This window comes from Microcaecilia unicolor, chromosome 4 (assembly GCF_901765095.1).
Source record: "Microcaecilia unicolor chromosome 4, aMicUni1.1, whole genome shotgun sequence".
NCBI lineage: Eukaryota > Metazoa > Chordata > Amphibia > Gymnophiona > Siphonopidae > Microcaecilia > Microcaecilia unicolor.
In genome coordinates this window covers 15,363,316-15,388,257 of record NC_044034.1, presented here as the reverse complement: position 1 = coordinate 15,388,257, position 24,942 = coordinate 15,363,316, and the positions used below count along the sequence as shown (strand labels likewise).

Here is a 24,942-nt window from a genome sequence, read left to right as displayed (position 1 = left end):
TTAAATAATGTGGTGGATAAATTATTTTTCTCAACATTGCCATTGGCGATTCACATCTTTTTTCTGTTCCATGCTGGATCTTGAGAATCACCTGCCTATTTGTTTTGTTGAATCTCAACCAGGGAAAGGGAAATGGGACCTGATTTACTGGCTTTCTGTGGTTTTTGCAACTACAAAGCGGATTTCATAGTATATACAGGTACTTAATTGTACCTGGGACAATGTGTGCTGCACTAACCAGTAGGCTACTCCTTCTCTCTCTCTCTCTCCCAGCTTTCACCCAGTGTCTCTCACTCTCTCCCAGCGTTCACCCAGTCTCTCTCAGCCTTCACCCAGTCTGTCTGTCTGTCTGTCTGTCTGTCTGTCTCTCTCTCTCTCTCATGTACTCTCTCCCAACCTTCACCCAGTCTCTCTCAACTTTCACCCAGTCTGTCTGTCTGTCTCTCTCATGTATTCTCTCCCAGCCTTCACCCAGTGTCTCTCTCTCTCTCTCAGCCTTCACCCAGTCTGTCTGTCTCTCTCTCTCTCTGTCATGTACTCTCTCCCAGCGTTCACCCAGTCTCTTTCAGCCTTCACCCAGTGTCTCTCTCTCTCTCTCAGCCTTCACCCAGTCTCTCTCTCTCAGCTTTCACCCAGTCTGTCTGTCTCTCTCTCATGTACTCTCTCCCAGCCTTCACCCAGTGTCTCTCTCTCAGCCTTCACCCAGTCTGTCTGTCTCTCTCATGTACTCTCTCCCAGCGTTCACCCAGTCTCTCTCAGCCTTCACTCAGTGTCTCTCTCTCTCTCTCAGCCTTCACCCAGTCTGTCTGTCTGTCTCTCTCTCTCATGTACTCTCTCCCAGCGTTCACCCAGTCTCTCTCTCCCAGCGTTCACCCAGTCTCTCTCAGCCTTCACCCAGTCTCTCTCTCTCAGCTTTCACCCAGTCTGTCTGTCTCTCTCTCTCTCATGTACTCTCTCCCAGCGTTCACCCAGTCTCTCTCAGCCTTCACCCAGTCTCTCTCAGCCTTCACCCAGTCTCTCTCAGCCTTCACCCAGTGTCTCTCTCTCTCTCCCAGCATTCGCCCAGTCTGTCTGTCTCTCTCTCTCTCTCTCATGTACTCTATCCCAGCATTCACCCAGTCTCTCTCAACCTTCACCCAGTCTCTCTCTCTCAGCTTTCACCCAGTCTGTCTCTCTCTCTCTCTCATGTACTCTCTCCCAGCCTTCACCCCAGTCTCTCTCCCAGCCTTCACCCAGTCTGTCTGTCTGTCTCTCTCTCTCTCATGTACTCTCTCCCAGCGTTCACCCAGTCTCTCTCTCTCAGCTTTCACCCAGTCTGTCTGACTCTCTCTCTCTCTCTCTCTCTCTCTCTCTCATGTACTCTCTCCCAGCATTCGCCCAGTCTCTCTCTCTCTCTCTCTCTCTCAAAGAAAAGATGGAACTGGGGTTAAATAGGTAATTTCAGGGTCTTTTTATATCACTATGATTACTTAAAGGTATTCAATAGTATAGTTTACAGTTTGATTGTAAAAGCAGTTAGAACACAGCATACCTGTGTCTGAAAGCCCTGGAGCTATCACCAAGATTGCAGCTGCTGCAGGGACAGGAGCCGGCACATGTTAGACAGGGAGCTCCTGCCAACCCAGAAAACCCGAAGCAGGCCCACAGCTGGAACCCAGAACCTCCTGCTTAGAGACAGAGGTGCTGGTTCTGAGCCATCAGGCCCACTCCTCTACCTACACCCAGAAATACATGCAATAGTTCACCAAATTACTTCCTGCTTTTGCATCTCTGCCAAGTTGATTCTCTCCCCTCCACCACACATCACAGCTCTCTGTACCTCCCACGGCACTGTCAGGTTAACCCCCCCCCCATCCCCCCCCCTTCAAACTCAACTCTAAGCATTTCATTTTCCTCTGAAAGCTAAAACCCATAAACTCTACAGTTACTGCTCAAACTAACCTGAAAATAATCTGACCTACAGCTGCAGCAAGTCTGCGCCCAAGAATCGAAAAGGTGAGAACAAAATCGGAAGGGGGGGGGACGGAGGGGGCAACAAGAGAAACGAGTGAAGACCAGAGAAAGATGCAAGGAAGGGAGGAGAATGAACAACCAGGACCGAAAGAAAGCAGCTGGCGCTGTGGGTGTGAGGCCAGAACTTGAGCAGAATTTTCTCATATTTTATGTTAATATTTTAGGAAATTTCCAGCATGACTCTTACCACGAAACAGATCACTTTGGCTTCTCCAGCTAGTACCTTCCATCCATCCTTATAACAAGGGCCGCTCCTCAAAAAAGCATAACACCCTGAAATCTTCCGCTAATCGGCCTTCCCCACCTTCTCCTCCTCCTCCCAAATTACTTTCTAGTGCTTTTCAGATTCCCCATCTGTTAGAGGTACAGTAACCTGCCCACCCATGGAGGACTAGTCAGGATCAGACAGTCACAGGCCCCAGTGCTTACCCTGTTTTAAATACTTTATTCTGGTAAGGGTGAAGTTGTTTTAACGGAGGAAAAGCAAAAAGGCTTCAGATTCACAGACCTGCCAACAGGGGCGTATCTGTCATGGGGCCACGGGAGCCAGGGCCCCCGTAGATTTGGCCCTGGACCCCCCCCCTACCGATGACCCTCGCAACCCCCCTCCCACCGCCAACCTGCCATCAACGTCCTTTGCTGGCAGGGGAAAGTCGTCTTCCTTCGTTCGTTTGGGTTTCTTCTTTCTGAGTATGACTCTGACATCCTGCACGTACACAACATGCAGGACGTCAGACTCACAGAAACAGAAAGAAGAAACCCAAACGAATGAAGGAAGACAATTTCGGCTGGCGGGGGTTGGGGTCCCCCGGCAGCAAAGGTAGGCGACAGCGGGCGGGGGGTCGAGAGGGTCGCCAAACGGGCGGGCGGACCACAGTTGTTGAAGGTGGTTCTGGCAGCGGCGGGGGTGGCGGCAATGGCGGCAGTGGCGCTGGGGGGGGGGGTTCACCAGGGGGGAGCTAAAATGTGCTCCCTCACCTCGGCTCTGGACCCCCCTATCGGCGAGGTCTAGATACGCCCCTGCCTGCCAAGTCTCCCGCTTTTGCGAGTCACCTCCCGCCGGAGTGCCGGGATCTCCCACTGAACAGCTAACGTTTCCACTTTCAAGGGACATCAGGAAATGCCTTCATTAAACGTCATCTCCTGCTGCCGCTGGCCTCGCAGCAGCAGGAAATTATGTTTTACAAGGTGTCTCCTGCTGTCGCTGGAAAGGGAGGCGGTGCCAGGGCAGAACTGAGGTGGTTGTGGGCGGAGCTATGGGCAGGGTGGAGCGGAGCTATCGGTGGGCCCTAAGTCTCCCGCTCGGGAGGCTGACCCCCTTGGCCGCTCTGGATTTACGTGTGCGCAAATGTGGACCTTCTGATGCTGCGACACTCTCTACGGAATGAGATGTGTGCCAAAAGGAAGAGATGAGGACCTGAATATATCTCCAGCAGGTGGAAGGTGGTGAGCCCTTCAGTCTTTCGTCTCTTTTCTTTTCTGCTGTTTTTTAAATTAAAAATGTTATTTTGTTTGGGGTAGGGAGCAGTGGCGTAGCAAGGGCGGGGTGGTGTGGGCGGTCCGCCCCAGGTGCACGCCGCTGAGGGGGTGTCGGCTCTGCTGGTTCCCTGCTCCCTCTGCCCCGGAACAGGTTACTTCCTGTTCGGGGGCAGAGGGAGCAGGGAACCAGCGGAACTGACACCCCTCCAAGCGGCGTGCACACGGCAGGCAAGAATGCACTCGGGGGGCCTTGATGCGCAGAGGGGGGGGGTTGATGCGCCGAGGGGGTGTGTGTCATGCTGCACCCGGGAGGGGGGCGCAGCAGCGAACCGCCCCGGGTGGCAGCCGCCCTCGCTACGCCACTGGTAGCAAGTAACTTTATTCTGTGTCTCGTGCAGTGTCTGGAGGCTGAGGCCCGCGGGGGGGTCTCCCTAAGCCTTGGCGAGGGTGGGGTGTCAAACTCAGGTGGCCAGGTCCCTCCCTCTACTCCTCCTGTGGTCTCCCTGCAGGGCTCTGCACTGCTGTGGATTGGTAGCCTGTCAACCTCTTCAAGGGAAGAGCGTTTTGAGACTTTGGGAGAGGGAACTGCTGAAAGGGGGGGGAGGGGAAAGTACATTGTGTCTTTATGCTTGGGCAGACTAGATGGACCATTCAGGTCTTTATCTGCTGTCACTTACTATGTTATATATACCCTAGAGGAGGGATAGGGGAGACATGATACAGACATTTAAACACTTGAAAGGTTAACAATATACATAGAAATCTTTCCCAGAAACAGGGACGTGGCAGAAGACATGGATTGAAATTACAGGGTGGTAGATTTAGGAGTAATGTCCGGTAGTCATTTTTCACACGAGGGTGGTGGATGCCTGGAATTCCCTCCCGAGGGGGGAGGGGGTGGAGAAGAAAACAGCGAAGGAGTTCAAAAACACAAGGAATAAACACAAAGGGTCCTTCTATGGAAAAAGGATGGAATGAAAACAAAACCTTGGTGCTTGGACAGCAGTTCCAGTAGTAGGGGAGCGAGGCCAGTACTGGACGGAACTCTAAGGTCTGAGTCCAAAATATGGCAAAACAAGGCAGACTTTTACAAGCTGTGTCCAGATTTATGGAGTGGGCTTTGACGGCAGTTGCAGCGACTGGGAAGTAGGACCAGTGTCGGGCAGACTTCTACGTTTCTGTGACCCGAGTGGCGTTCCTAACCTGTTCCCTACCTGGGCGGATTGTCAGGATTTCCCTAATGAATATGCATGAGGGATATTTGCACGCAAACCTCTCTCGTGCATATTCATTAGGGGCATCCTTAAAATCTGTCCAGTTTGCAGACCTTGAGGACTGAATTTGGACAAGAATGCCTTAGACACAGTGGGGCTGAACCTACCTTCATTTTTAGATACGTAACTCTTTCACACATCTCTCTGCCCCATGCCATCGCCTACAGGTGACAATACTCAGAACAGTGCAATGGGAAGGGACCCTATCAGCAAGCCTCTCACTACCTCAGCATAGGCCACTGTAGGGACCCTTATGGGTGGGCAGGAGGATGGTACAGTCTCTGTTTGTGGGGCTGCCTTTTTGGAAGTTGGCCAAAATAGATTTTTCCAGTGGCCCTGTGAGGTAGTCTGAAACAATGTAGTAGTTCTACCTCTTACCCCTGCCGGGAGATGGACAGATAACACAGGAACTCTTGGTTCAAAGGAAGGGGCTTGCATGTCCTCTGCCCCTCTTGGAGGGGAAAGCAAGCCTGAAGTTTTCCAGTCATGATTTTTCTGTAAGTCTCAAAGACGTGGCTGAGAGACAGACTAGCCTGTTGCCCAACAGTAAAATCCTTCTTTTCGAACTGGAATGAATTTTGTGTTGATTTACCAGAAAGGGATCTTGAGGTTACAGATCCTGCTCACAGAGAAGGTTCAAGAATGAAGGGTGGGGGGGGGGGGTCTCCAAGTAAGCTCTTCAACCACATAACTGGAAGAAAAGGGGTCAATATTGAACAGGTGCAGAGGTACAGAGGCAACTTATACCCACACTGTACCCAACTTAAGATAACGTACCATGGAGCACATGGTGGTAAAGGAATCCCTAAATCACACCCATAAGTAGATTCTGTGAGAAAGAAGCAAAGAGCGAATCTGCTTGAGTGCCTTGTGAGTTTAGAGGTGGATGAAACCGATTTCTCTTCATGTAGAGGTGCTTTGTTTCAGATTGTCACCATTAGGGAAGTCAAATTTTAAGCAGAGTTAATTGTTAAAACACCGGCTTGAATGTGTGAAAAGTGATCTGTTAGAATACTGCTGGGGAAGAGACCTCCCCCCTCTGCTGAATGAGGGCACAGAAGTGGGGGCTACACAACATGAGGACACACTACTTCAGTCTGTAGCATAGGAAATAGGTCTGCTTCGGTCTACCCGTGCAAGGAAAGACGAAGACAGGAAACCAAATGGTCCAAGGTGTACTCACAACTCTAGGACAGCGGGTCAAGCACTGCAGCGGACTTCCCGAAAACACAGGGAATGGCAGCAGCTCTCGTCTGTCCAGTTTGTCCTCCTGTCACAGAGCTGCGGCACCATCCTTTCTCCACCGCCAAAGGTCCTCCCGAACTAAGTAACACTCCGGCAGTCCTGCTACACTTCCACCTACTGCATCCATCACAGGATCAGAACAGTCGTTCTGTATGCAAAATCTTCCAGCTCCTCCGTTAATTACACAGCTGGTTAGGCCCATCACAACCCATCTTTTCTCACTCCACGATAATTGGCAACACGGGCGGCATGAAAACACCGTCTGTAGACAACTCTACAGCAATGAAAAGTGTCCCCTTCCCCAACCCCAGTACAGTGAATCACTTTCTGATATTCCTACATGCACCAATAACGTATCCTGTAAACACTTTTTCAGTACACGTTTGAATGGACTTAGTTCTGATGGCAACAGAAAACTCTTAATATCTCAAAAAAGATATAGCGGAATTAGAAAAGGTTCAAAGAAGAGCGACTAAAATGAGAAAGGGGATGAAACTCCTCTCATCTGAGGAAAGGTTAAAGAGGTTAGGGCTCTTCAGCTTGGGAAACAGACAGATGAGGGGAGATATGATTGAGATCTACAAAATCCTGAGTGGTGTAAAACAGGGGCGTATTAATTGATTTGATTACTTTATTTATTTTTTGTCTATTAGATTGTAAGCTCTTTGAGCTGGGACTGTCTTTCTTCTATGTTTGTGCAGCGCTGCGTATGCCTTGTAGCGCTATAGAAATGCCAGATAGTAGTAGTAGTAGTAGTAACCAGACTTCGACGGGAGGGGGGTCCAGAGCCTGAGGTGAGGGGGCACATTTTAGTCCCCCCCCCCCCCCCCCGGCCGCCAATTTTCACCCCACTTCCCGCCGCCAACCCTCCCCTGCTGCATACCTTTGCTGGCAGGGGACCCCACCCCCCGCCAGCCGAAGTCCTCTTCTCGGCCACGCAGCGTTGCTCACCCCCCCCCCCCTTCCCGCCGCCAACCCTCTCCCGCCACGTACCTTTGCTGGCGGCGGACCCCAACCCCCGCCAGCCGAAGTCCTCTTCTCGGCTGCGCGGCCTTGCCGAATGATCTGATCAAGTGTGAATCTGTTTATGTGTCTGCGTCTGACGTCAGACGCATGCACAGAAACTTGATCAGATCATTCAGCAAGCAACGCCGCACGGCCAAGAAGAGGACTTCGGCTGGCGGGGGTTTGGGTCCCCCGCCAGCAAAGGTACACAATGGCGGTGGGGGAGGGTCGCGGCAGGGGGGTCCAGGGCCAAATCTACGGAGGCCCATGCTCCCATGATAGCTACGCCCCTGGTGTAGAACAAGTATATTGATTTTTTACTGTTCTAAAAGTACAAAGACTAGGGGACACTCGAGGAAGTTACAGGGAAATACTTTAAAACAAATAAGAGGAAATATTTTTTCACTCAATGAGTAGTTAAGCTCAGGAACTAACACCGGTTAGCATACCTGGATCTGAAAAAAAGGTTTGGACAAATTCCTGGAGGAAAAGTCCACAGTCTGCTATTCAGACAGACATGGGAAGCAACTGCTTGCCCTGGGATTTGTAGTATGGAATGTTACTACTCTGAGATTCTGCATGGAATCTCGTCACTCTAGGATTCCAGAATCTTGCTATTCTTTGGGGTTCTACATGGAATGTTGCCACGATTTGGGTTTCTGCCAGGTACTTGTGACCTGACTTGATCACTGTTTGGAAAACAGGATACTGGGCTAGATGGACCATTGGTCCGACCCAGTATGGCTACTCTTATGTTCTAACTCTGAGGAAAAAAATAATCCCACACCTCTTAGGGTAGAGCTTATCAATCTTTCTGTGCCCATGACCCCATCTGCAGAGCCACAGAAAGCATGTGATCCCCCCTTCCCCCCCCCCCCCCCCCCCCCCCCCCCCCCCCATAGGCAGAGGCCAATGCTATCTTATACAGAGATTAGAGATAATTGTATTTGATATAGCATCTTTCTGTGGTACAAGCAAAGTGGTTTACATTTATTATACCAGGTACAGAACCCAGCCAGGTTCTGACCCACCATTTAGGAAGATGGTGATATATATTACCCTTAAAACTTAGAGGATGTCACCTGTTTGTTTGTAGTCACTTCAGTACAAACAGGCTGCGAGAGTCCTACACAGTCATTTGAGAGATATATATTAGTAAGACCACCAAAGGCAAGTAAGATTCTCTGCATAATCGTAATTTAGGTATAGAGGAAAAGACTTCAGAGACTCGGTCACAGCTGATGTCTGATTCATTAGCACAGCTGACCGGTTCGCTCAGAGTGTGTTAAATGAAACCTTAATGCACACGCTGGCGAGTATCGTCATTAGTCTAAAAAACCTCTGTTGACTATCTTAAATACAGTTTTATTCTACCTCACGTGAGGTCCAGCTCCTTATGAAGCCTTGAGCGAAACAGGAGCTCACTGTTGGGCGTGGGCGTTCTCAATAGTCTCGATACAGACCACAGCTAAGTACTAGGTATTGTACTATTGCACTTCCTAGAATAAAACTGTATTTAAGATAGTCAACAGAGGTTTTTTAGACTAATGACGATACTCGCCAGCGTGTGCATTAAGGTTTCATTTAACACACTCTGAGCGAACCGGTCAGCTGTGCTAATGAATCAGACATCAGCTGTGACCGAGTCTCTGAAGTCTTTTCCTCTATACCTAAATTACGATTACGCAGAGAATCTTACTTGCCTTTGGTGGTCTTTATATGTTATATAACAACGGCAAGTACCAGGAGTATAGTTAGATATATATTCGTGTAATTATATCTCTCCTTTCAACATTTGTTTGTCAGCATTACCTTAATACTAGCAGCTATTTAGATCACACTGTAATGACTGTGGAATTCGTTGCCAGAGAATGTGGTAAAGGTGGTTAGCTTAGCGGGGTTTTAAAAAGGTTTGGCCGGCTTCCTAAAGGAAAAGTTCATAGACCATTATTAAAATGGACTTGGAGAAAATCCACTGCTTATTTCTGGGATAAGCAGCATAAAATGTTTTGCATTTTATGGGGATCTTGCCAGGTATTTGTGACCTGGATTGGTCACTGTTGGAAACAGGATGCTGGATTTGATGGACCTTTGCTCTGTCCCAGTATGGCACTACTTATGTACTTACTAGTAAAAAAAAGCCCCGTTTCTGATGCAAATGAAACGGGGGCTAGCAAGGTTTTCTTCTGTGTGCATGTGGGAGTGTGTGTGTCCCTGCCCTCTGCCCTCTCTCCCTTCCCCTCTGCTCTCTGTCCCCTCCCCCCTCGGAGTGTTAAGTTTCCTGCTCTGCTGTGTTTGTGTTACAGAGATAGTGAGGGCTTCTGCCCTCTCTCCCCTCCCCCCTCTGAGTCCTTCACTGTTACAGAGAGAGCAATTTGATTTCCTGCTTTGCTGTGTTTTCCTTCACTGTTTGTGTTACAGAGAGAGTGAGGGCGGGGCAGACACTCATGGGGAAACCGGATATCTCTCCCCCTTCACACTTCCGGCTGGAGGCTTCATTTAGAACCTTGGTGGTGCCTTTTATATATAGAGATGACTGAATTAGCCAGCCGCCGGGTCTTTCTGGCAGGCTGCAGGTACAGTAAGAACCAGATTCCAGCAGAAATACAGGTGCTCATGTGGCCAGGTCTGGCTCGCAGGTTATCAGCCTAAAATGACAGCATGCTAACAAGAATGCCAAATGTCATCCTGGGTAAAAAGCAATAGTCGACAGGTAATCACGTGCTTAGGCTGGCAGCTGGGATACATCCTTGGCAGCTTGCACAGACCAGATAAGTTAATTGGGTTTTCTACTATCATCTGCCATGTTATGTTTTTTAACCAATAACCGAGGCAGCTATATAGTCTAGGCATCAGTACCCAATGCAGGGGGGAGTAGTACTTGGCCACGGAGGGCCTGAAGTGCTGTGACCTTCCTTCTCGAGGGGGGGGGGGGGTGGCCTAGTGGTTAGAGCACTGGTCTTGTAATCCAAAGGTGGCCAGTTCAAATCCCACTGCTGCCCCTTGTGATCTTGGGCAAATCACTTAACCCTCCATGGCCTCAGGTACAAACTTAGATTGTGAGCCCTCCTGGGACAGAGAAATATCCAGAGTTGAATGTAACTGACCTTGAGCTACTACTGAAAAAGGTGTGAGCAAAATCTAAATAAATATTCTAGAATTCTAAAGAATAACAAGATTCCATGCAGAATTTCAAAGTGTAGCAACATTCCATGTAGAACCCCAAAGAGTAACAAGATTATTTGGGGTGGAGGAATGGCCTAGTGGTTAGAGCACCAGAAATCCCACTGCTGCCCCTTGTGATCTTGGGCAAATCACTTAACCCTCCATGGCCTCAGGTACAAACTTAGATTGTGAGCCCTCCTGGGACAGAGAAATATCCAGAGTACCTGAATATAACTCACTTTGAGCTACTACTGGAAAACGTTTGAGCAAAATCTAAATAAATAAATAAAGATTCTAGAATTCTAAAGAATAACAAGATTCCATGCAGAATCTCAAAGAGTAGCGACATTCCACGTAGAACCCCAAAGAATAGCAAGATTCTGGAGTGGAGGAGTGGCCTAGTGGTTAGAGCACAAGTCTTGCAATCCAGAGGTGGCTGGTTCAAATCCCACTGCTGCTGCTTGTGATCTTGGGCAAGTCACTTAACCCTCCATTGCCTCAGGTACAAACTTAGATTGTGAGCCCTCCTGAGACAGAGAAATATCCAGAGTACCTGAACGTAACTCACCTTCAGCTACTACTGAAAAAGGTGTGAGCAAATCCAAATAAATCTGATCTCAACCACATCCTGTGTGTTTGCTGATCTGTGCAGCACGTCAGGACTTGCAGCACAGATCAGCGAATGCGCTGGAGACCGGCACTGAAGAAGACTAAGTCTGGCAGGGTTGGGGACCCCCACCAGCAAAGGTAACTTGTGGTCGGGGGGGGGGGGGGGGGGTTGGCAGCTACTACTGAAAAAGGTGTGAGCAAAATATAAATAAATAAACCTGCTTTATACTGGTCTCTCCAGCCCAGTCACGACTAGCTTTGTTCACTTTTGGACTCATGTGCCACTCATAGTGCTCCTGGAGACCCTGGAGATCACCACCAGAGGGGCAGTTTGGCCACAGCTACAGAGAAGTGACCTGTCTGGGCATCTGACCCTGCTGACAGCATGTGGACGATGTCAGAAGTACCAGCTAACCCAGGGCTGCAGAGCCCAATCCCAGCTCCCTGGCTGGGTCAGTGCTGCCTTTTTAAACTCTTTCTAACTCACCACAGTCCTTTTAAATTCTTCTATTATTTTAACCGATAGGTGAGGGAGATCATTGTAATATGGTGATTTCCTCACTAAATCACTATGACATCCTGATTTCCTCGTATCTTGCTGCTTTCCTATGTGTGGATTCTTGTTATAATAGCAAAAATAAATACCTCAGGGGATATTAATGTTTACAATCATAAAAGCGCTTGTGAGGCAGGCTGATAAATCAGACACCTAGCTAAGTGCTGACAGTCATCAGAACCCCATGCCTGTCAAGCATGAATACAGCACAGACAGCAGAAGGATAGATCTCTGTCAAAGCCTCATGCAGGCATCACAAAAACATGAATACAGCACGGAGAGTGGAAGAGCAGATCTCTACAAGAGCCTCATGCAGGCATCACAAAAGTATGAATACAGCATGGACAATGGAAGGGCAGATCTCTACCAGAGCCTCATGCAGGAATCACAAAAGTATGAATACAGCACGGACAGTGGAAGGGCAGATCTTTGCCTGCATGAGACTGTGGTATCACATACATGAATACAACATGAACAGAAGAGCAAATCTCTACCAGAGTCTCACGCAGGCATCGCAAAAGCATGAATACAGCACGGACAGCAGAAGAGCAGATCTTTACTAGAGCTTCATGCAGGCATGAATGCAACATGGACAGCAGAAGAATGGCATTTTAATGTATATAAAATTGAGCTGACTCAGGTGGCAGCATTCACGGCTTCTAAGAGAGGACGATCATTGCTTGTTTAGGGTGACACCCGAAACAGGCGTGGTGTAGGGATGGTCCTGGCTAAGGGCCATACAATGACCAAACTAGGCTCCTGAGGAGAGGCTATAAAATGGGGCAGGGGAAATCCCTGGGTTACAGTGAATGAAGGCTCAAGACACCAGACCCCAGAACTGGTTCCAAGTGAAATGAAGTAAAAAAAAGAACAAAGGAAACTGACATGTGGGAAAAGCACACACTTCTAATTCCAAAATGAGTGGAGGAGTGGCCTAATGGTTAGGGTGGTGGACTTTGGTCCTGGGGAACTGAGGAACTGAGTTCGATTCCCATTTCAGGCACAGGCAAGTCACTTAACCCTCTATTGCCCCATGTAAGCTGCATTGAGCCTGCCATGAGTGGGAAAGCGCAGGGTACAAATGTAACAATAATTAAATAGATACTATTGGAGATTCTACATGGAATGTTGCTACTATTTGAGATTCTACATGGAATGTTGCTATTCCACTAGCAACATTCCATGTAGAAGGCTGCGCAGGCGGCTACATTGGTGATCTGCAAGGGCCGACTTCTACATGGAATGTTGCTAGTGGAATAGCAACATTCCATGTAGAATCTCAAATAGTAGCAACAGTGGAGGAGTGGCCTAGTGGTTAGGGTGGTGGACTTTGGTCCTGGGGAACTGAGGAACTGAGCTCAATTCCCAGCACAGGCAGCTCCTTGTGACTGGGCAAGTCACTTAACCCTCCATTGCCCCATGTAAGCCGCATTGAGCCTGCCATGAGTGGGAAAGCGCAGGGTACAAATGTAACAATAATTAAATAGATACTATTGGAGATTCTACATGGAATGTTGCTACTGTTGGAGATTCTACATGGAATGTTGCTACTATTGGAGATTCTACATGGAATGTTGCTATTCCACTAGCAACATTCCATGTAGAAGCCTGCGCGGCCACATTGGTGATCTGCAAGGGCCGACTTCTACATGGAATGTTGCTAGTGGAATAGCAACATTCCATGTAGAATCTCAAATAGTAGCAACAGTGGAGGAGTGGCCTAGTGGTTAGGGTGGTGGACTTTGGTCCTGGGGAACTGAGGAACTGAGCTCAATTCCCAGCACAGGCAGCTCCTTGTGACTCTGGGCAAGTCACTTAACCCTCCATTGCCCCATGTAAGCCGCATTGAGCCTGCCATGAGTGGGAAAGCGCAGGGTACAAATGTAACAAAAATAAAATAGATACTATTGGAGATTCTACATGGAATGTTGCTACTATTGGAGATTCTACATGGAATGTTGCTATTCCACTAGCAACATTCCATGTAGAATCTCAAATAGTAGCAACAGTGGAGGAGTGGCCTAGTGGTTAGGGTGGTGGACTTTGGTCCTGAGGAACTGAGTTCGATTCCCACTTCAGGCACAGGCAGCTCCTTGTGACTCTGGGCAAGTCACTTAACCCTCCATTGCCCCATGTAAGCCGCATTGAGCCTGCCATGAGTGGGAAAGCGCAGGGTACAAATGTAACAAAAAAAAAAAGAAATATGTATCACCAGATAAAAAGTACGGGGCATGAGCCCTGGATGCAAATCGGACCCACAGAGACACCAGTCACAAGCCCCCATAAGAAAAGGCATCTCAGTCAGTCGCTCCACGGTGACATCTACAGGCCAGGCCAGGAAGTGAGTCATGATCCATAGGCTATAAGCAAAGTACTGTACAGTAACTGCAAACTGAGTGGAAGGGGTTAAAAAAATTAAGTCTGCAAAATTAAAATGGGCAAAGAGAAAAAAAAAACAGGTAAGAGATCTAATGGGGAAGCAACGGAGTCAAACTGATACATACATAGGAGCCCTATGGCAGATAATGTGCAGTAACACCAGCAGCACAAGATCCGCAAAGTGAGCTAGCGTGAATGGTTTGTTTGTTTTTTAACACCGCTCAGTCTGTTCCAGGCAGCCCTCACCAGTTCAGGATTCTGTCAGCGATCGAAAGTACCTTATTTATTCATTCATTCATTCATCTCAGGTACTTGATACACTGCCCTCAAAGCCACAGCATCACAGAGCCGTTTACAACAGGGCTCAGAGCAGAAAAATAACTTTCACAAACCAAGAAGGTTATCAATAGAAATCAAACAAAATAAAACATGGAAAAGAAAATAAGATACCACCTTTTTTATTGGACATAACTTAATACATTTCTTGATTAGCTTTCGAAGGTTGCCCAAATGTGCTAGCTGACAGTGTATATAAGTGAAAACATTCAAGCATTACTATGACAGTCTGACAGGGTGGGAGGATGGGGGTGGGTCGGAGGTATGCATGGGGACATCAAAGCATATCATTGATATTCTAACAGGATGGGTGTGGATAGGTGAGGGGAGGGTGATCAACAGAGACATACAGCTTTATGGTTTATAATGGGCTAGGAACCCCAGATCCTTGTTAAGTCCTTTCTGTTGGGTGTTAAAATATTCAATCATTCTGACACTCCTCTACAAACCCAGAACAAATGCCCCGCATGCCCTCTCAGACCTGAACTGGGCATCAGTCCAGGGGGCAGAACCTTCAGTGCAGAGACTTTTCTTGAACGAGATGAGCTCACGCTGGGGGGGCCTGAACAGTTAAAACCATTTACAGAGGGCTGGAAGTAAAGACCTCCTCCCACCAGACCTCTATAATGTACAGTCACCTGCTCCCGGTCCCCCCCACCGACTCGACTTTTCACACACCGGCGCAAAACCAGGACCCGGGGGGGGGGGGGGGGAGAGATGGTTAAGTTAACTTTAAGGGACATAACCAAGCCTGACCATATCCTGACAGAGAACCCCAATTCATTCACCAGAGCCCCTGCACAACTCCAGCCCCCTCAGCATCTCAATCTGCCAAATTCCCTGTCCTTCACCTCTCAGGAGGAATTAAAGCCTGCTCTCACTGTCTCTTCTCTCTCTCTCTCTCTCAATAAACATGCGTGTGCTCTGGTTCCCCTGGCAGCAGCCTCTGGAGATGTTTCTGCTCACGTCAGTGCCTGCTTCTCCGCTCTATGCCCTATTTACCAGCAGGCCTCGGAGGGCGAGGAGCTCTATTCCTGGGCACAGACCTCTCACACACATGGTAACGCAGCCACACACAAACACAGGAGGAAGAACAGTACACAGAGAGGGCAAGGGGGACCACCGGCTTGCCAACCCACAAGGTTGTGCACCGTTCTCATGGCTAAGGAAACTATCCTTCCATTTCTAGACAGCTGTGATCACTTTACCCAGTGAAAAAAGTCAAGCTCTGGCTACCCTACGGCAAGAGAAGCCCCAGGATGCAGACAGAGTGTCCTGGAGACCTAGATGTACCTCATGTATATTCATAGTGAATGTAATGAAAAGCTGACTGGCCGTGATGACCCCAAGACAGGTCTAGGAAGGCCTGTGCTAGGGCTGATGGTGCAGGCACCTCTCTTTTTCTGTGGATAACTGTCTCATCCATCCTGTCTCATCAGCTCGTAACCTTGGGGTCATGTTTGACTCCTCCCTCTCCTTCTCTGCACATATTCAACAGACTGCTAAAACCTGTCGTTTCTTTCTATATAATATCACCAAAATTCACCCTTTCCTTTCTGAGCAAACTACCAGAACCCTCATCCGCACTCTTATCACCTCTCGCTTAGACTATTGCAACTTGCTTCTCACAGGTCTCCCACTTAGCCATCTCTCTCCACTTCAATCTGTTCAAAATTCTGCTGTACGACTAATATTCCGCCAGGGTCGTTAAGCTCATATTAGCCCTCTCCTCAAGTCACTTCACTGGCTTCCTATCCGTTTCCGCATACAGTTCAAACTCCTCTTGTTGACCTATAAGTGCATTCACTCTGCAGCTCCTCAGTACTTCTCCACTCTCATCTCTCCCTACACTCCTCCCTGGGAACTCCGTTCACTGGGTAAATCTCTCTTATCTGCACCCTTCTCCTCCACCGCTAACTCCAGACTCCATTCCTTTTATCTTGCTGCACCATATAGACTTCCTGAGCAGGTAAGTCAAGCTCCATCTCTGGCCGTCTTCAAATCTAAGCTAAAAGTCCACCTTTTTGATGCTGCTTTTAACTCTTAACTCTTATTCACTTGTTCAGAACCCTTATTTTATCATCCTCACTTTAATATTCCCTTATCTCTTGTTTGTCCTGTTTGTCTGTCCTAATTAGATTGTAAGCTCTGTGGCGCAGGGACTGTCTCTTCATGTTCAAGTGTACAGTGCTGCGTACGTCTAGTAGCGCTATAGAAATAAGTAGTAGTAGTCTTTGAGATTCTGGAATCTTGCTACTCTTTGGGATTCTGGAATCTTGCTACTCTTTGGGATTCCGGAATCGTGCTACTCTTTAGGATTCTACACAGAATCTTCCTACTCTTTGGGATTCCGGAATCTTGCTACTCTTTGTCCTTATCCCTTACTTGTCCTGTTTGTCTGTCCTAATTAGATTGTAAGCTCTGTCGAGCAGGGACTGTCTCTTCATGTTCAAGTGTATAGCGCTGCGTACGTCTAGTAGCGCTATAGAAATGATAAGTAGTAGTTAGTGTTTGGGATTCTAGAATCTTGCTACTCGTCCTTATCCCTTATTTGTCCTGTTTGTCTGTCTTGATTAGATTGTAAGCTCTGTGGAGCAGGGACTGTCTCTTCATGTTCACGTGTACAGCACTGCGTAAGTCTAGTAGCGCTATAGAAATGATAAGTAGTAGTAGTCTGTACCCAGGCTGACTCCGGTTTCCTGTGACATAACAGCAGGTTTCGAATTCTGCAGGCAACATCTGGCCTCGGGTCACTGAAAAGTTACTTTCTCATTCAGTTCTTTAAGAAAGACTCTTCTACTGAAGGACTATTCCGGAAGGTGTCTGCACTTGCCTTTCACTGCTTTTTAACCAGAGTAGATTTCCATATCTGGGAGGACTGCTGGGTACAGTAACCAGCTTGCCCCCTAATACTGCAGGGTCCAAGCCAGCCTTCTGGGTACTAAGCTTACTACGGTACTGGAGTAAAGGGTGGGGGGGGGCATTCTGTTGCTCCTATGGGGCTCAAGTCATGTTAATGGATGACCACAAAGGAGAGAGAGATACCATGATGACCGGTGTGGGCCATTCAATGCAGGCGGAAGTCACCTTTCCACCTGCTGCTCTCGTGTGCCTGGTCTCTAAAATTTGATAAATAACCTCATGTGATCCACTTTATGGTGTTGAGATGTTTTGTGTTTCACAGCAAATTTTATTTTGGGGGTAGGGGGATGGGAATTGGGATACAGTACCTCAGGTGTTGCCACAGGGGCTGGTGGCAGGAAGGTACTGCATTACCTCACAGGAGCAGCATCCACTGAGCACCTAATCATTTAACCCTTCATGTTCCAAAAGTCCCCCTCCCCCACCTATTCCTGATTGTAGTCAAAGATGTTTTGGGGAACTTGAGAACCCTGGGATTCAGCCTTTAACAATGACTTGCCATTGGTGAATAACAATATTGTGCTTAAGACATTATCACAGGCTTCCCGGATCAGCAATCTCCTGATCCAGCTTTAATGACTTAAGACACAGCTCTCCTCCCAAAACCTTTGCTCATCTTTCACATGAAGCTAGATCCTTGCACTCACCCCCAGGACACAGTCAATTCTAGAAGGCCTGTTCCAGAAAGCAATGGCAGTGCAAAGTGTCTTTAAAGGGACCACCAGAGATCTGCTCTAGCCGATAATCTATACATAGACCAGGTTTCAATCCACATCTGATCCACCGCCAAATGCAGCTTCTATTCATACTTCCACAGTCCTAGGCACTAATGCTAGGCTCACTCATCGGCAAACTCATGGATGCCACAGAGGTGGTTCCGTCCTTGTGGAAAACAGCTAACCATAAAAACATAACAGTAGCCATACTGGGTCAGACCAATGGTCCATCTAGCCTAGTATGCTGTTTTCCAAACAGTGGCAGAAACCCAAATCGTGGCTACATTCCATGTAGAACACCAAAGAAGAGCAAAATTCCGGAATCCTAAAGAGTGACAAGATTCCATGCAGAACCTCAAAGAGTAGCAACATTCCATGTGGAACCCCAAAGAATAGCAAGATTCTGTAATCCTAAGGAGTGACAAGATTCCATGCAGAATCTCAAAGAGTAGCAACATTCCATGCAGAACCCCAAAAAATAGCAAGATTCCGTAATCCTATGGAGTGACAAGATTCCATGCAGAATCTCAAAGAGTAGCAACATTCCATGTGGAACCCCAAAGAATAGCAAGATTCCGTAATCCTAAAGAGTGACAAGATTCCATGCAGAGAGTAGCAACATTCCATGCGGAACCCCAAAGAATAGCAAGATTCCGTAATCCTATGGAGTGACAAGATTCCATGCAGAATCTCAGAGTAGCAACATTCCATGCAGAACCCCAAAAAATAGCAAGATTCCGTAATCCTATGGAGTGACAAAATTCCATGCAGAATCTCAAAGAGTAGCAACATTCCATGTAGAACCCCAAAGAAGAGCAAGATTCTGGAATCCTAAAGAGTGACAAGATTCCATGCAGAATCTCAGAGTAGCAACATTCCATGTGGAACCCCAAAGAAGAGCAAGATTCCGTAATCCTAAAGAGTGACAAGATTCCATGCAGAGAGTAGCAACATTCCATGCGGAACCCCAAAGAATAGCAAGATTCCGTAATCCTATGGAGTGACAAGATTCCATGCAGAATCTCAGAGTAGTAACATTCCATACTACAAATCCCAGGGCAAGCAGTTGCTTCCCATGTCTTTCTCAATAGCAAACTATGGACTTTTTTTTAGCCTCAGTGCGGTCTCTGCCCCACTCTGGGTGTCCCCTCCAACACCTAGTTCCCAGGCTCCAGACACATTCACTTCAGCAAGTGCCAGGAAACCGATCAATTTTGGGCTGTACCAAGCTGGGGACCATGCAAGGACATCATGGAGTAAATTCATATTTGCCCCATACATTTCCCCATACCTGCAAAAACTTCCAAAGCTGTCCCAGGATCGAGGTTCAGCTCTGATAAGGCCACCTGTCAGCCATCTTGGACTTCCTTCCCCAATCTGTGAACATCATAAGTACATAAGTAGTGCCATACTGGGAAAGACCAAAGGTCCATCTAGCCCAGCATCCTGTCACCGACAGTGGCCAATCCAGGTCAAGGGCACCTGGCACGCTCCCCAAACGTAAAAACATTCCAGACAAGTTATACCTAAAATGCGGAATTTTTCCAAGTCCATTTAATAGCGGTCTATGGACTTGTCCTTTAGGAATCTATCTAACCCCTTTTTAAACTCCGTCAAGCTAACCGCCCGTACCACGTTCTCCGGCAACGAATTCCAGAGTCTAATTACACGTGGGTGAAGAAAAATTTTCTCCGATTCGTTTTAAATTTACCACACTGTAGCTTCAACTCATGCCCTCTAGTCCTAGTATTTTTGGATAGCGTGAACAGTCGCTTCACATCCACCCGATCCATTCCACTCATTATTTTATACACTTCTATCATATCTCCCCTCAGCCGTCTCTTCTCCAAGCTGAAAAGCCCTAGCCTTCTCAGCCTCTCTTCATAGGAAAGTCGTCCCATCCCCACTATCATTTTCGTCGCCCTTCGCTGTACCTTTTCCAATTCTACTATATCTTTTTTGAGATACGGAGACCAGTACTGAACACAATACTCCAGGTGCGGTCGCACCATGGAGCGATACAACGGCATTATAACATCCGCACACCTGGACTCCATACCCTTCCTAATAACACCCAACATTCTATTCGCTTTCCTAGCCGCAGCAGCACACTGAGCAGAAGGTTTCAGCGTATCATCGACGACGACACCCAGATCCCTTTCTTGATCCGTAACTCTTAACGCGGAACCTTGCAAGACGTAGCTATAATTCGGGTTCCTCTTACCCACATGCATCACTTTGCACTTGTCAACATTGAACTTCATCTGCCACTTGCACGCCCATTCTCCCAGTCTTGCAAGGTCCTCCTGTAATCGTTCACATTCCTCCTGCGACTTGACGACCCTGAATAATTTTGTGTCATCGGCGAATTTAATTACCTCACTAGTTATTCCCATCTCTAGGTCATTTATAAATACATTAAAAAGCAACGGACCCAGCACAGACCCCTGCGGGACCCCACTAACTACCCTCCTCCACTGAGAATACTGGCCACGCAATCCTACTCTCTGCTTCCTATCTTTCAACCAGTTCTTAATCCATAATAATACCCTACCTCCGATTCCATGACTCTGCAATTTCTTCAGGAGTCTTTCGTGCGGCACTTTGTCAAACGCCTTCTGAAAATCCAGATATACAATATCAACCGGCTCCCCATTGTCCACATGTTTGCTTACCCCCTCAAAAAAATGCATTAGATTGGTGAGGCAAGACTTCCCTTCACTAAATCCGTGCTGACTATGAGTAAGTTACATGGCTATGACAGTACAGTTGCATAATTCAAGGGATTATAAAAGGAACAACTAATTCAGGCACAGGGAGGGAAAAGATTTTGCATTTACCTCACTCCTTTTTCAGGTACACAAGCAGGCTTATTTTCGAAAGAGAAGGGTGCCCATCTTTCGACACAAATCGGGAGATGGGCGTCCTTCTCCCAGGGTTGCCCAAATCGGCATAATCGAAAGCCAATTTTGGGCGTCCTCAACTGCTTTCCGTCGCGGGGACGACCAAAGTTCACGGGGGGGGGGGGGGTGTCGGAAGGGTAGCAAAGGCGGGACTGGGGCGTGCCTAACACATGGGCGTCCTCGACCCATAAAGGAAAAAAGAAGGGCGTCCCTGACGAGCACTTGGGCGACTTTACTTGGTCCATTTTTTCTTACGACCAAGCCTCAAAAAGGAGCCCAAACTGACCAGATGACCACCGGAGGGAATCGGAGATGACCTCTCCTTACTCCCCCAGTGGTCACTAACCCCCTCCCACCCTAAAAAAAAAAAACACTTTAAAAATAGTTTTTGCCAGCCTAAAATGTCATACCCAGCTCCCTGGAGCAATTTTAGTGGGTGAAGTGCATTTCAGACAGGCAGATCAAGGCCCATCCCCTCCCTACCTGTTACACTTGTGTTGGTAAATGTGAGCCCTTCAAAACCCACCAGAAACCCACTGTACCCACATGTAGGTGCCCCTGTTCACCCCTTAGGGCTATGGTAGTGTTGTACAGTTATGGGGAGTGGGTTTTGGGGGGCTCAGCACACAAGGTAAGGGAGCTATGCACCTGGGAGCTTTTTATGACGTCCACTGCAGTGCCCCCTAGGGTGCCCAGCTGGTGTCCTGGCATGTGAGGGGGACCAGTGCACTTCGAATGCTGGCTCCTCCCACGACCAAATGGCTTGGATTTGGTCATTTCTGAGATGGGCATCCTCGGTTTCCATTATCGCCGAAAAACGGGGAAGACCATCTCTAAGGTCGACCTAAATGTTGAGATTTGGGCATCCCCGACCGTATTATTGAAACGAAAGATGGGCGCCCATCTTGTTTCGACAATACGGGTTTCCCCGCCCCTTTGCGAGGACGTCCTCAGGAAAACTTGGGCGCCCCCCCCCCCCCCCCCCCCCGTTCAATTATGCCCCTCCACGTATTTCCCTGCCTCCAGTGAGTTTACAATCTAATTTTTGTGTCTGAGGCAATGGAGGGTTAAGTGACTTGCCCAGATCACAAGGGGCTGCAGTGGGATTTGAACCCTGGCTTCCCTGGTTCTTAGCCCACTGTCCTAACCATGACGCTCCTCCACTCCTGCACAGAAAACACAATTCTGATGTAGCTACATTAGAGAGAAAATGTTTGTCTTTTCCTAACCACTCCTGCCTGGTGCATTCTACCTTCCTTTCGGACAGGTCGATCCAGCCCTGGCTTTACGCCCACTGTGGGTGAAACAAGCTCTAAAAAGATGCCCTTCTTTAACCAGTGCAGACAGACTGCCCTCCCTGCCTTACGAACCCACAGAAGCAAGAAAAGGGGGTGCTGGCAAGTGGACCAGTGCCACCCAGCGTGTCTGCTGCCCCTTGGAAGATCCATATTGCAGACAGAACCACAGCCGGCTAAGTGGCAGACACAAAGCTGTGATCACCACTGCAGACTGAAGGCAGCCTCTGGTGCAACAAGTTTCTGGTGTTGCCAACTGGCATGTTGAAAACGAAAAGGAGGAGGAACTGGGTCACCCGCAAGAGAAGGAGGAGGAGGAGACCTGTGGTCTGAAAGCTTCTGATGCATCTTACTCCTCTCAGACTTGAACCTAAAAAGCGTCTTCCGGTTGCCACCTCAGGACTTTTTATTTGGGCTTATTTAACCCGACCGTGACTACCTTTTAAGCCAATTAACACAAGGTCGCTGGGTCTCAAGTTACTTAAACGGAAGTTTAGGCGTACATAAGGCAAAACATTTGAAAACAGACTCAGAAGGATTTAATAATAGTACTGCCTCTCTCACCTATTATTAAATATAGGTCCTTGGGGGGGGGGGGGGTCACAAGTCACCCTTCTCACTGCACCTTTCCTGAGCAGTAATGGCACATCCAGACAAACTCTGTCATGCTTAAATCCAGTATGTCTGCGTTGTCTCTTTAACTGATCTCAAGGGAGTCTCTGTCCCCTGTCACACATGTATTGAGTTGCTCAGGTCTCACTCAGAACTTGTTGCTTCTTATTTTCACAGCCAGGCTCATGGAATGCAAGCGCTTAAACAGTATCAAATACGGAGTGACTAAAAAAGCAGAGTGGTGTGGTGAGGGCCACTCTTGAGCGCCACTCTCAGCCCCAGCTCGCTACACTTCAAGGCAGCCAGATCAGACCTGACCAGAGAAAACCTGAAGACGTGTCCCTCTCTTAGATCCTGCGGCATCACCTGACCCATCCCCACCCTGCCAAAGACCCCCCCCCCCCCCCCAGGGTTACCTTGATTTTGTGCAGCGCCCGCTCCTCCTCCAGGATCTGAATCCACACCGCGATCCCGGACTTGTTGTAAGTGAGATTCCAGCCTGCCACCGAGTTGCATTCGGTCCGGAAATTTTGGAAGTCCCGGTCATCGGGGATCTGCACACTCTCCCGAGACATGTTTCGAGGGTGGGGGAAGGGGGGGAATTGAGAAGTAGATCTGTTCTTGTCCTTTTAAGTCTTATGAAAGCGATCGCAGGTGTTGGACCCCTGCAGACGTCCCCCCTCGTCCTTGAGGTTTTTCTCTTCTTTTCCGCAGTAAAGTTGAATAAGGAGAATCGATTTGCAACCGAGAAGGCGGAATAAAACCCCCAATCGGTGATAGCAAGAAAGACTGATTTTTCAAAACAGCTCCTTCGTGGAAAAAGAAAGCCAAAATATACTGAAAAACTAATCCAACCCTGCAGGAGTTTCGGTGGCAGCGTCTTCCCCTCTCCCCGAGTGACTTGGGCAGGCGGAAAGTTGAGGTGGGGCGACCTGGGATCTCCCCCCACCCCCTGCGAGGAGGTGGCAGGCGGGTGATGAGGCAGCAGCTCCTCCACAGATGACTCAGCTTCTTGCTGCACAAATCGGCTCAGGATCTCGCACCCTGCCGGACCTCCCTGGGAGGGGGGGGGAGGAGGGGTAAAGAGGGCGATCCGCACCCCCCCAGCCCCTCTCCCTCTCCGTTAATTCGGATCGTGGCTGTGCCGCCGGCAGCACCTGTCCAGACTGGGAGCTGGAGCTGGAGCTGGATCCGGGCCAGTGCGTGCGCAGGTTGCCTGCCAGCTCCGCTTTTCCAGGATGCGGGAGGGGGGAGGGGTGGGGGGAAGCAGGACGGACTCGCAAACGGAGAGAGGTAAAACTGGCAAGAGATCCAGCCCCTCTCGCAGCCAGACACACCTCCAGGCAGCCGCCGGGTCCTACACTCCCCCGGTTCCGAGACGAGGAGGAGGAGAAGATCGGCTGCCCTTCTCCCCTTGCCCACACTGCCTCTGGTCAGGTTCTGATCTGGACACTAGGTCCAGGTACCTACTACTACTACTACTATTTAGCATTTCTATAGCGCTACAAGGCGTACGCAGCGCTGCACAAACATAGAAGAAAGACAGTCCCTGCTCAAAGAGCTTACAATCTAATAGACAAAAAATAAATAAAGTAAGCAAATCAAATCAATTAATGTGAACGGGAAGGAAGAGGGGGGGGGGGGTACCAGCCTTTAGCAGCTGTGCCACCGTGAGTGAAGAGGGCATGACATTAGGGATGTACTTTATTTATTATTAAAAGTACCAACATTCCCACATGACTGAGGAATGGATAACCACCCCAAGGGGGTGGAGGTGCCCTACTATCCTACGTCAAAGATGCAGAAGCAAGGAGTAGGAAGGGTAGGCTCTTCCTTCTCAAAAAACCGGAGGAGATGTAATAAATGGAAATCAAATCTTTATTACAAGAAAAACAGGCCATATTAAAAAATATCCCTCCCCACTAATTTGGGAAGTTTGCTCAATATGGGGGGGGGGGGCGGCTCAGTACTGTATAATGTTCATTATACTATGTGCCTGCCCCAAAGAGCTTATAATCTGACACCCTACTCGTAGCATCTAAATGTGTCATTCAGTGGCGTTCCTGGCCTGGATGGCACCCGGGGCGGAGCGCCGATGCGCCCCCCCCCCCGCTAAATTACACCTTCCCTCCCTCCGGCGAAATGACCCCCCCCCCCCAGGGTGCAAGCCGCTGGGGGGGGAGGGTCCATCTGTTCCTGCTTGTCCCAGCTTGTTCCAGCTTGCTCCTGTCCATCTATCCCAGCTTGTTCCTGACTGCTTGTTCCAGCTGCTACCTGCCTGCCTGCCTGTTAACACATCAAGTAACCTGCCTGCCCGTGAACCTCTCAGCCATTGACTTACCTACCTGCCTGCTAGCTTGTCAGCCATTGACTTACCTACTCGCCAGTCCAAAACCCAGCTTTCCAGCTCTATCTATATGCTTAACACCTCAG

At 48.6% G+C, this 24,942-nt stretch overlaps 1 protein-coding gene across 1 annotated transcript in view; it reads right to left on the bottom strand.

The window, feature by feature from the left end:
• The window catches only part of STARD10 (StAR related lipid transfer domain containing 10), a 102,874-nt gene extending 79,116 nt beyond the window's left edge, over positions 1–23,758 (bottom strand). The window contains exon 1 of the mRNA XM_030199981.1: positions 22,926–23,758. Coding sequence (XP_030055841.1) covers positions 22,926–23,084 — 159 coding nt within the window. The 5' untranslated portion in view covers positions 23,085–23,758. The remainder of the gene's footprint in view (positions 1–22,925) is intronic.
• Between the last annotated feature and the right edge of the window lie 1,184 nt (positions 23,759–24,942).